Below are 11,323 nucleotides of genomic sequence, written 5' to 3'. Positions count from 1 at the left end.
AATAACTCTTCTCTGGTAGGGTGCTATCTTAAATTAGCCCTCACACCTACACCAGCACAAAGAGGAAGAAGATTAGAAGCAGAAATCACTGATCTTCTTCATGGAGACTGCTTTCCAAATATCTCCTATCCCTGTGCAGATACTATTTCTGTTTAATGATGAATTCCTACTTCTGTAATGTTCCTTCTGGATTAGAGAGAAATGTTGAAATATTGAAATATTCTCTGGGTCAATTATGGTAAATTTCAACTGGGAAAAATAAAAATGTATAATATTGTTCATTTTGAACAATTTTATTTCAAAAAATATTTTATTTGACTTTTCAGAATGTATATTGTAGAAATCATCATGCAATCATATAATATTTTATAACATGCTGTATTTTAAATTAAATGAAACTAGATAGGAAAATAGGCATGAAACATGTTTTATCTTACTGAGGCAAATGTTTCACTATTATAAGATACCAGCTCCCCAAACTTACCTGACATTTTGAAACTGGAAGCACTTCTCTGTCTAAAATGTAACAATAGATCAAAGCCAAACTATGCCAGCTGACCAGCTGGCTTAAAAGGATGCAAAACTAGCTTCCAGTATTCATAGATCAGGACCACTTATGTAACTGGGAGAAAAATCTCATCTGGTGCAAAATGGTATATCTAAACTGAGGACAAACAACCAGATCCACAGTTGATATGATTGAATATAGTTCCAGCAAAGACCAAGTAGCCAAGGCAAAAGTTAAAGTAAATAATCCCTTAACTGGCCAACCAGTCTTATGGTAAATGTATTGTATTCCGCTAGCATTTCCCAGCTCTAGTGAATCTTTAAAACCTCTCATAAAACTATGGTAGGTACACCCGCCCCAACAGGAAATGAAACTTCTCCGGGCAGGGAGGAGAGGAAAAAAACCCCAAACCCTAGAGGCCACAGGTTGAAAGCCAAACCGACCAATCCGACACCCATCAGGTACACAGAAGTGTTAACCTTTTGGCCAATGGGGATTAAAATGACCACAGATCAGATTCAACAAGGGTATAAATGGGACCCTGCTGAAGGACATTTTGAGTCAGTCCTCCTTGAAGCAGTGGGTCTGCAGTCAGGGACTCTCCCCTTGGGTTGGGACACCGCCCTAGGTAACTCCTGGAGGCTGAGAGCCCTCTTCTTTTAGGTGAGTGATATGTGCATTTTGAGTCATCATTTTTAAACCTTAAGAATTCTTAAGTTGGCTGTGTAGTACTAATTCCCCTTACATCATGGAGCCTGTGGTTCACTAATGTTATTGGAGTTTTAACTAACTTTTTTACTGAAGAATAAATCTTATTTTTAACACCTGTTGGATTTGATTGTGTGAGCCTCAGTAACAAAAATTCCTGGGCTCAATAGTACTCTGTTATAGTAAATTGCCCAGAACTTCTTGATGTTGTAGTGTGTTAACACCTCCACACTTAAGATACTGGGTCAAAACATTTGCTGTAAACATATTTTTTGCCCCGCTGAAGCCTATAGACCAAATCCTCAGAACAGTGTAAATTATGGGAAGCAGGTGGAGGTCTTCAGCTGTTGTAAATCAGTGCAAGTCTACTCAGTGCCAGTGGCCCAGTTATTTAGCTGATGTTAATTAGTTTTGCTTCATTAGTTCAGCAGGTATAAATCAGGTGTAACAGCAGCTCAGACCATATACAAACTGCTGGTGTAAGTTTATGTCTGAGATAACTAAAAGCTGTCTCCATGAAAAGGGCAGGACTTCTGCTAGCAGAGGGTTACTGCAAGAGTATAGTAAGTAACATCACCTTGACAGCCTTTGGCTAAGTATCACAAAGGTTGGGGTTAGCCTCTGTAGCCGAGGTACTATGCTGCAGCTGCTGGTATACAGCTAATGCAAACTGGCAATGACTTTTATGTCCCATCCTTCTAAGTGGGCCTTCATGTCCTGAATTAAAGTTGTTCTGATGTTAAATGGCTGTTAGGAATATGTTCTTTATCCCACTAGCTGGATTCTAACAAGCATATAAGTTAAGATGCACCATATAACCCCAACCCTCTGCTATACTGCTAAGACCATAGCTGCGTGGTTGCTTGCTTATGTCTTTGTTACTTTTGTATTTCTGACTAGTGATGCTGTGTTGACTTCTCAGGATTCCTGAGTTGGAGGGAAGACATAGGGAGCTTGGCAGCAGACTGTGTTGGAGTTCTTGCAGTGGCACCTATGCCATGTAAGAGCAAGTAATTGCTTTTTTAGCTGGTTAGGATGTGGTTCCTTCACCACAAAGTTCAGGCAATGTTCCTTTGATGCCATGCAGGGGCAAGAGGTCGCTATAAACTTATTAGCCTTTTTACACACAATGAGCACATTCTGCTGATCTACGGATGCTTTAATCAGAGCAATTCCAGACAAGAGAGCTTGAAGTTTAAGGTTAGTTTGTATGCATCTATAATAAGTAACACATCCTGCACATTGCCTGTATGAGGTTGTTTTACAGAAGCTGCATGAGCACCTGCACCTCAGCCTGTCGGAGGGATCTTAACCACTAGCAGCACTGCTTGACGTCTCCTCCAATACCATCCCTCTAATCACTGTTTATCTTTGTATATATTTTGCAGGTTATCAAAAGCCTATGGTAGGACTTATGTTTTTGTTTGAGTGGGCCATTATCTGTACTGTTTGTTTGACCTTGCAATATTTTTGTGGTACAACAGGGAAAGATGGTTTGGAACTCCTTCTTCCTTGCCTTTCTTACCTTTGGTGCATCTGGACAAGGAGAAAGGACCTCCAGTTTAGCTTAGGAAGTGATACAAGGATTCATACATGTCTGGAATAGAATGGATCAGAGGATCTGTATTCGGATTCCTACTTCTGCCAAGCAGGGGATTAGATTCAGTTTGATACCCATGAGGCTCAATATTGGAAAATATAATATGAGCAATGACGTTATAGGGTTAGTAGATGTTCCATTTGAGTACCAATATCAAAGTGATTATACCTCTTCTGGCAGATGGTGGTGAGATGAAGCAGCCTTCTACAAGATCCCTCAGGACACGGGGTGGCCTGACTTAATGAACAAAACTTGTAAGTGATGGAGATTGGAGGTCAGTCGTGAAATCGGTATTAGTCATAATACTGCCGTGTCCTTCAGGATTCAAGGAAGCCTATTCCAGATGATTCCCACCTTCTCCAGCCTGGTGGAGAATAGCAGGCTGCCCTTCCTATCACAATATACCTTGTAATCTAGTGCCTTCTTGGCCTGCTTCCCCAGAAATTACCACTTTTTGAATTACAATATAATGTAAGATGGGATTTGGCTTGGTGTGTTCACATACCTGACATGAAGGAACGATATCTTTTAGCGAATAATGCCTATGATGCTTGGGGATGGTCAGTGAAACACATGTTAAAAAACCATCCTCTTCACTTATTAAAGAAAGAATTTGTCGCACACCCAACCCCAATGATGCCCATTTGTTAAACTGTACCCACATTATATAAACTGTACCACAGGTGCTGGCAACCCCACTGAAACATGGGTCAGTTTGGAAGTTAGAATGCTAATTTGAGATATATGCACCTGTTGAGGATATCCTAATTTTGGATACTGAAACCAAGATAGCCAATGTAATCAGATCACCAATAATGTTAATATCTGCTTAATATCTGAAAGCTGCTTTCAGTTAATTTCATGTTTTAACCATATCATTCAGTTCATAGTATTTTCCTGTACTAGCACTGTGAAAAGTAAGCCATAATGAGCATACCACAGTGTTGGTTTTGCTCTAGACCCTTTATGCTAGGCACACATGGTATTTGTAGGGCATGCAACTCTGCATAATTTCTGGAAGCCTGGGCTGGTTTGTTTTGGCAATTGGTTGTATATTGGTTTGTCAGACTTCTCTCTGATCCTGGCACTGAGAACTAGCTGCAGACACTGGAGCCAGGGCACCCTTCTGGTGCCTGTAGTAGGTTATATTTGTTCCTGGGACATCATAAAACAGCATCTCTCATCTCATCCTTTTTTCTGGAGTCTGGCTTCAACATTAGTACTCTACAACTTTATCCTTAAGCTAAGCAGTGTGAATAATTCCTTTTCGACACGAGCATCCCTCCACATAGCTCGGGAATTTCATGGGTCAATTTCAACACTACCTATAACATACCCATACGCGAACTCTTCTAGTGACTTCAAGGTCTCTGAGTAAAAATCTTGTGCTACTTCTTAACAGTAAGAAGATGTCTCTATCCTGCAAGATCCTATGGAGGGAGCATATATGCTTCCCTGTATCAGATGGCAGAAACTGAGTCGTCTCCCCCTTGATTGAGAGGTGGAAATGGGACATAAATCCTACACTTTCTTTTTAAATGGAAAAACAAAGATACTAAATTGTGGTTTAGGGGTTCATCATCAAATCTCTCTCCTCTCCATGCATGTTGGATGTATATTGTTTGGGATGCTGCTAGAGTCTTACATCCCCATTAGAGTGATCCCTCATTGATTTTAGGGAAAACATGGATGGTTTGACTGCAGAAGAAACTTTGACACATGTGGTATGGTCAGAAATACAAGTCTATTGTCCTGCTCCAGGCCATGCTGATCAACAGGCAGCCTCAGCCACTGGGTGGGTCAAAGCATGATTCTAAAATCTGTTAAGGTGGTATTCAGCAGCACTGGAGCTTCTGACTGTTTGCCACTTCATTTTTGCTTTTTTTTCCCCCATTTTTATTCTGTTTGCTACATGATAACATTCTTTAGTGGTACCTATAGTCAAGATAAATTATTTCCCCTGTTGATGTCCAGATCATCACAATTAAAAATTAGTTGACCTTGATCTATCTCCTTGTATCCTAGTCGCCCTTGTGTTTGTAGGACCCCTTTTATGGTATCATTAAGTAGTATGCAGACTCTAGGCATTGCTGAGGCACTAATGTTCAGTAAAGGCCAATCATCTATGTAACCAACCCTTGTTTTTTTGGTCTTCTGCTGCTAGCTGCTATGTACTTTCCCCACCTTGCTGTAATGCTCCCATTTTAAACCACATTAGTGTCTATACCCATATTTCATTTTCTGGTGTTTCACCACACAATATACTGAGGTGTATTCCTGAGATTATATACCCTTTCATCTTAGAGTTGGACTATCCCAATGGAGTGCATGGGGAGCTTGGTAGGGGTTGGGTGCAGAAGAATGGCCATTCCTGGATGGGTTGTTCAGGAGCCCTGGACAAAGGTGTGTGCCTTGATCCAGTCCCCACAAGTCCTTTGGGTAAAGTTGCTCAAAAGGCTCATTCTCACCCATAAGCTAACCTGTAGGTACCTCCTTGCCACCCAGGTACCCATCTCTGTTTTTACCAAGGTCTGTTCTTGCCTCTTTGGTTATGTGTGTTAGGTCTGTTGCCTGGCAGTACTTTTCTTCTTCTTAAGGTTCGTCTTAAGACGAACGTCTTAAGACCCCTCTATATCATGTAATTAATCAGAAAGATCCCCATCACCAGTACAGCAAGCACCTTCTTTGCCACATCTCCTGCAGTAAATAAAGATTAAGCATTCAACTGATTTCTTTGGGCAAGGTTATTTGAGAGATGTGCCTGCCAAGTGGTCTGGCCATCTTTCACAGCACAGACCAACTGGCTCAGTTTTATCCACTACCAGGAGGGACCTTCCCATTGTATTTGGGGGAAGGCTCAATAACCCAGGGCATGCATATGTGCTGGTCTCGTTGGTCTCTGGCCTTAAACTTAGTACCAGGATTTCACTTTATGAAATCCTAATGGAAAGAGAGATTGAGTGATCTGAGGTGATGCTCTTTCCTGCAGCCCATCCTTCCTTTCACCACTGTTTTGAGTGGTACCTGAGTAGCTGAAATACAGGAGTTGCTGGAGTATATCTAGAAACCAGCAGCACATAACTATCATGTAGGCAATCCTGCTTGAAGTTGTGGTATCTAATGCAAGCCTAGTGGAGCTGCCTGCTAGAAATTAAGCTCAACTGGCATAAAGGGACCCCAAAAAACTAATTCAGTTTTAGACTTTTACACAGCAAATACCTAAAATTGAGAGAGATATTCTACTACCTTCATCTTCTAGATAGAAAAATCCCTCAACAAAAATGCCCGTAAGTATTCTCAAAGGACTTGTCTGACACTATCTACAGTTGCAGAGGCCACAACCTGAGATTAGATGTGGGGCACTAGTATGTTAAAAAGATGTCGTGGTTTAACCCCAGACAGCAACTAAGCAACACACAGCTGCTCACTCACTCCGCCCCACCCAGTGGGGTGGGGGAGACAATCAGAAAAAAAGTAAAACTCATGGGTTGAGATAAAGACAGTTTAATAGGACAGAAAGGAAGAAAATAATAATGATAATCATAATGATAATGATGTTGATAATTATAATAATATCAATAATAAGTCAATAACAGTAATAATAAAAGAATTGGAATATACATAACAAGTGATGCACAATGCAACGGCTCACCGCTTGCCGACTGATGCCCTGTTAGTTCCCAAGCAGCAATCCACCCCCACCCCTGGCCAACTCCCACCAGTTTATAAACTAAGCATAATGTCACATGGTATGGAATACCCCTTTGGCCAGTTTGGGTCAGCTGTCCTGGCTGTGTCCCCTCCCAACTTCTTGTGTCCCTCCAGCGTTCTTGCTGGCTGGGCAGGAGAAGCTGAAAAATCCTTGACTGAGTGTAAACACTACTTAGCAACAACTGAAAACATCAGTGTGTTATCAACATTATTCTCCTACTACATCAAAACCATAACCCTATATCAGCTACTAGAAAGAGAATTAACTCTATCCAAGCCAAAACCAGGACAAAAGCATATTGCCACTGAAACAGTGACTGTCAGCATCTGAAAAGTTAGTTCCTAAGGACTACTCAGTGACACATCCCTGTTTTAGAGGGTGAGGTAAAATAGGGAGCCCTGCAACAGGAAGGGGGCTGCCTACCCTTTTTCACAACAGACAGATGCACCAACATGCAGTCTGAGATATTGCTCCCTTTTACTTTCTGTTTGTCAGGGGGAACCAACCTACTTGCATATTCTTTTTCAACAGTTCTCAGGTTCTCTCAGTCCTGCTTGGACACCTGAACCTCTGTGGTATACATGGGGAGTAATGTAGCTTTGCTACTGTCCTTCGAAGGGCTTCTTTTACTTCCTTGTTCCTCAGGCTATAAATCATAGGGTTGAGCATGGGAATTGCCAGAGTATAAAACACAGAGATGATCTTGTCATGCTCCACAGAGTATTTTGAACTGGGTCTTAAGTACATGAAGGAGCCTGTCCCATAGAACATGGTAACAGCAGTCAGGTGGGAAGCACAGGTGGAGAAGGCTTTGCGTCTCCCTTTGGCGGATTTAATCTTGTGGATGGTAACCCCAATGCAGATGTAAGAGATGAGAATGAGGACCATGGTTGAGATGACGAGCACAGTAGCACACGTGAAATGGACCACGTCAGTGATGTAAGTGTCAGAGCAGGAGAGCTTCAGGATGGGAGGCACATCGCAGAAGAAATGATTGATGATGTTGGAATTGCAGAAGGACAGGTGGAATATAAATAATGTCTGGATAGTTGCATTCATGCAGCTCATGAAGTAGGAGCCACACACAAGGAGCACACAGAACCTCTTGGACATAATGACAGGGTAAAGCAAGGGGTTGCAGATAGCTATAAACCGGTCATATGCCATCACAGCCAGAAGGTAGCACTCTCCTGTCACTGCAATGCAGAATAGGAAAAGCTGAGCTGCGCATGCTGTGTAGGATATGACTTTTGTCTCAGCCACAAAGGTCATGAGTGTGCTAGGTATAATGATGGTGGAGTAGCTGATATCTAAGAAGGAAAGGCTGCTGATAAAGAAGTACATGGGGGTGTGGAGCTTGAAGTCAATCTGGATGAGCACAATCATGCCCAGATTTCCCACCAGGGTCAACAGATAGATCAGTAGAAACATCATGAAGAGAAGGACCTGCAACTTCAGGTTGTCTGTGAATCCCAACAAGATGAACTCAGTCACCACAGTGTGATTCCCATCTGCCATCTTATTGTAGGTGGGAAAGCCAAGATTACGCTGCAGAAAACAAGGCAAACACAGACTGTCTGTTAGTGGGTCAAACTGGCTCTCATCAGGCTGATCTATGATGAAGCTATAATTTTGTGTATCTTCCTATTCATGTTTTTCAAGCTCTGAACTCAAATTATCTCATAGGCATTTCCTGCCTTTCAAAGGCTTGTATTCTTTCTGTGTACTCTGAAGGAGCATGGGTTAACAAATCACACTTTTGCCTGCAGGTCTCACTATCTCCCCCTCCCCACTTAGTTTAACTTCTAAGGTGGTAATCTGCACAGCAGGCACTAACCCTATAGTATGTTTCACTTCACCTATTTTAGCTATCATATACTCAAACATGACTTGAAATGCTTGTTTTTCCCATTTTATATAGACATCATCTGGACAATTAACTTTGTAAATTGTTGGAATATAAAGGTAAACACATGCTAAACTAGGAAAATATCCAAAGTTGTACCTTATCACTATGACAAAATTATATTTTGGGGCAATTATTGTAAGCAGAAGGCCAAAGCTAGGGGTTTGGAAAAGCTCAGCTATAAATACTTATGGCATTTCAGGCTGAAAGGGAGCAGAGCTTCTGCTCTGCTGTTGCTTCCATAAATCAGAGAATAAAATGAGAATTATAATTAGTTGAATTCTCAGGCATAGTCTGCTTATGAAGTCTAAAAATAAGCTGTCTATTCCCAGGACTAAAAAATTAAAGAGAGACCTTGGAAGGACTGGATTTGCCCATTTCCATGGAAGAATGAACTCTACTTATGTAACTTCTTGAAACATTGGTCTAATTTGTTCTTTAAAATCTCCAGTACCATAGATTTCCCATGGTCCCTAGTCACTTCTGTTTCTTCTTAAAAAGTTAATGTTATTCAGTTTTCTCCTAAAGATTAACCCAAATTTTCCCATTGTAATTTAACTGAAAAACTTTTTATGTCTTCCCCTCCCGTTGTGGGCAAAAGAAACCACTTTTCCCCTTCCACCATTACATAGAATCATAAAATTATAGAATATCTCAAGTTGGAAGGGATCCACAAGGATCATCAAGTCCAACTCCATGTTTCTCACAGGACTACCTAAAACTAAACCATACAACTAAGAGCGTTGTCCAGATGCTGTTTGAGTATATGCATTTTTCCACTATCAGTTTTAATGTTTTTTTTCCCTAGAGTATCTCCTGTAGGGTGTTAGTTCATTTTGTAAATTGTTATCTTGAATCAAATAGTTTCTTCTAATGGCAAACATGTCAAACAGAACCTTAGCAAGATGAGAAAAGTACTGCTTAGAAAGCTAGTGAACCCAGGTACCAAAATTTGAGGGGAAAAAAAAATAATCCGAGATTTTCAAGAATACTTGCATTGTTACAATGTAAGCCCTCCCTCCCCAGTAAAGCAAAGGTATAAAATATGTCCAATATATGCATTCGTAATCATCACAGAACTTTAAATTCCAGCCCTGTTCTTACCTTATCACTCACATCTTAGCATGCTGGGTGCAATAGTGTTTCTTCTCTTGTCAATGTAAAACTAATAGGAAAAAGGAAAACATTCTGTTGATATAGATTTGACTGCAAGGTATACACTCTCTATTAGCTCCAAATAAGAAGTGATTCCTGTTTTCTAAAACCAGAAAGGAGGAGGTACTGTATCTCTAGCAGAGTCAGAGAGAGGACAATCTCTCTCACCTTGTCAGCAAGTAGGTATTTTAGCAGTTAGCATGCACATTCATATACTTTTGGGTGTAGAATTCCTGATGGGCCACAGAGTCTGAACCCAAGACAAGGCACAGCGGGACCATTAAAATGTCCTTTATACTCCCGGTGGAGATAGCCTATCCTCTCTTTTTCTGCAACTAAACAAATGGACTTTATTTCTCTCAGTTTTAAAGAGAACATTTTTCTTTTTTTCTTTTTTTTTTTTTATTGGCCATGTGATCCTTTGTGTTATTTTTCTTGTTTTATTCTGCTACTAAGTAATCTAGTATTACAGAACTATAAAATCATGGACTATAAAAACCCTTTCCATATCGGGAAGGGAACCACAAGCAATGAGAAGTCATTTCTGTTCAGCAAGAATGAAGGTTCTTCTCCCCAAACTTCTCTGAAACTTACTAGTAATTTCAGCCCCACCAACTTGTCATGGTCTGATGCTCCAGGATGGGTGAATTAAATCACTTCGGAAGTGCCGCTTCCGAAAAGGTCTAGTTTCAAATTCTGAGGAGCCTGTTTCTCAGGTGGTTGTTGACATCAGGCATGTCCTTCAACCTATTCTGAAACATGCTAAAGACGTAAGAAGCACAGGTTTGAATTGCTACTTCAAACACTTCTAATCTCTGCACTGGGGCCCTCAGAGTGTGGAACACTTCAGTAAATTCATTTAATTCAAGCCAGAAATTAATATTCTTCTAAGGTACTTCAGCTAAGCTGATTACCTGTTTGTCAAGGCTTTTTCTTATGCACCAAGGGATATCATTACATGTAACCAAATAAAATGTCTTTGCTAGTTCTACAGAACTACACCAAGTGATTAGTGTTGCCTTTTAGCCAGTTGTATCAAAGCTGCAATGTTTTCAAATTCTCAGAACAACCACACTGAAAGAAAGCACTTCTCTAATTTCTTCATAAAATCACAGAATCATAGAATGGTTTGGGTTGGAAAAGACCTTTAAAGAGCATCTAGTCCAACCTCCCTGCCTTGGGCAGGGACACCTTTCACTAGAGCAGGTTGCTCAAAGTCCCATCTAACTCGATCTTGAACGCTTCCAATCATGGGGCATCCACAGCTTCTCTGGGCAACATCTTCCAGTGTCTCACCACCACCACTGTAAAAAAATTTCTTCCTGATATCTAATCTAGATCTACCCTCTTTCAGTTTAGACCTGTTGCCCCTTGTCCTGTCACTACAGCCCTTGGTAAAAAGTCTCTCTCCATCTTACTTATAGGCCCCCTTAAAGTATTGAAAGGCTGCAATAAGGTGTCCCCGGAGCCTACTCTTCTCCAGGCTGAACTCTCTCAAGTGTTTCTTCATATGATAAATATTCCAGCCCTCAGATCATTTTTGTGGCCCTCCTCTTGACCTGCTCTTTCTTCAGTCCATGTCTTTCTTGTACTGGAGACCCTAGAAATGGACTCAGTACTCTGGGGGGGTGGATCATGAGAGCAGGGTAGAGGGGAAGAACCACCTCTCTTCACCTGCTGGCCATGCTTCTTTTGATGCAGCTCAGTTTATGGCTGGCTTTCTGGGCTGCAAGT

General features: G+C 41.1%; 1 protein-coding gene across 1 annotated transcript; it reads right to left on the bottom strand.

Moving 5' to 3' along the window:
- Nucleotides 1-7,062: 7,062 nt before the first annotated feature.
- On the bottom strand, nt 7,063-8,094 carry LOC142034874 (olfactory receptor 5J3-like). Its single transcript, XM_075036697.1, has one exon. The coding sequence runs from the start codon at nt 8,044-8,046 to the stop codon at nt 7,063-7,065; it is 984 nt and encodes a 327-aa protein (XP_074892798.1). The 5' UTR covers nt 8,047-8,094.
- Between the last annotated feature and the right edge of the window lie 3,229 nt (nt 8,095-11,323).

Source organism: Buteo buteo, chromosome 9, assembly GCF_964188355.1.
Source record: "Buteo buteo chromosome 9, bButBut1.hap1.1, whole genome shotgun sequence".
NCBI lineage: Eukaryota > Metazoa > Chordata > Aves > Accipitriformes > Accipitridae > Buteo > Buteo buteo.
This window is presented reverse-complemented; position numbering and strand designations above follow the sequence as displayed.

Excerpts from the sequence above, each read along its gene's own strand:
- LOC142034874 (XM_075036697.1), bottom strand. The coding sequence starts at position 8,046 with ATGGCAGATGGGAATCACACTGTGGTGACTGAGTTCATCTTGTTGGGA.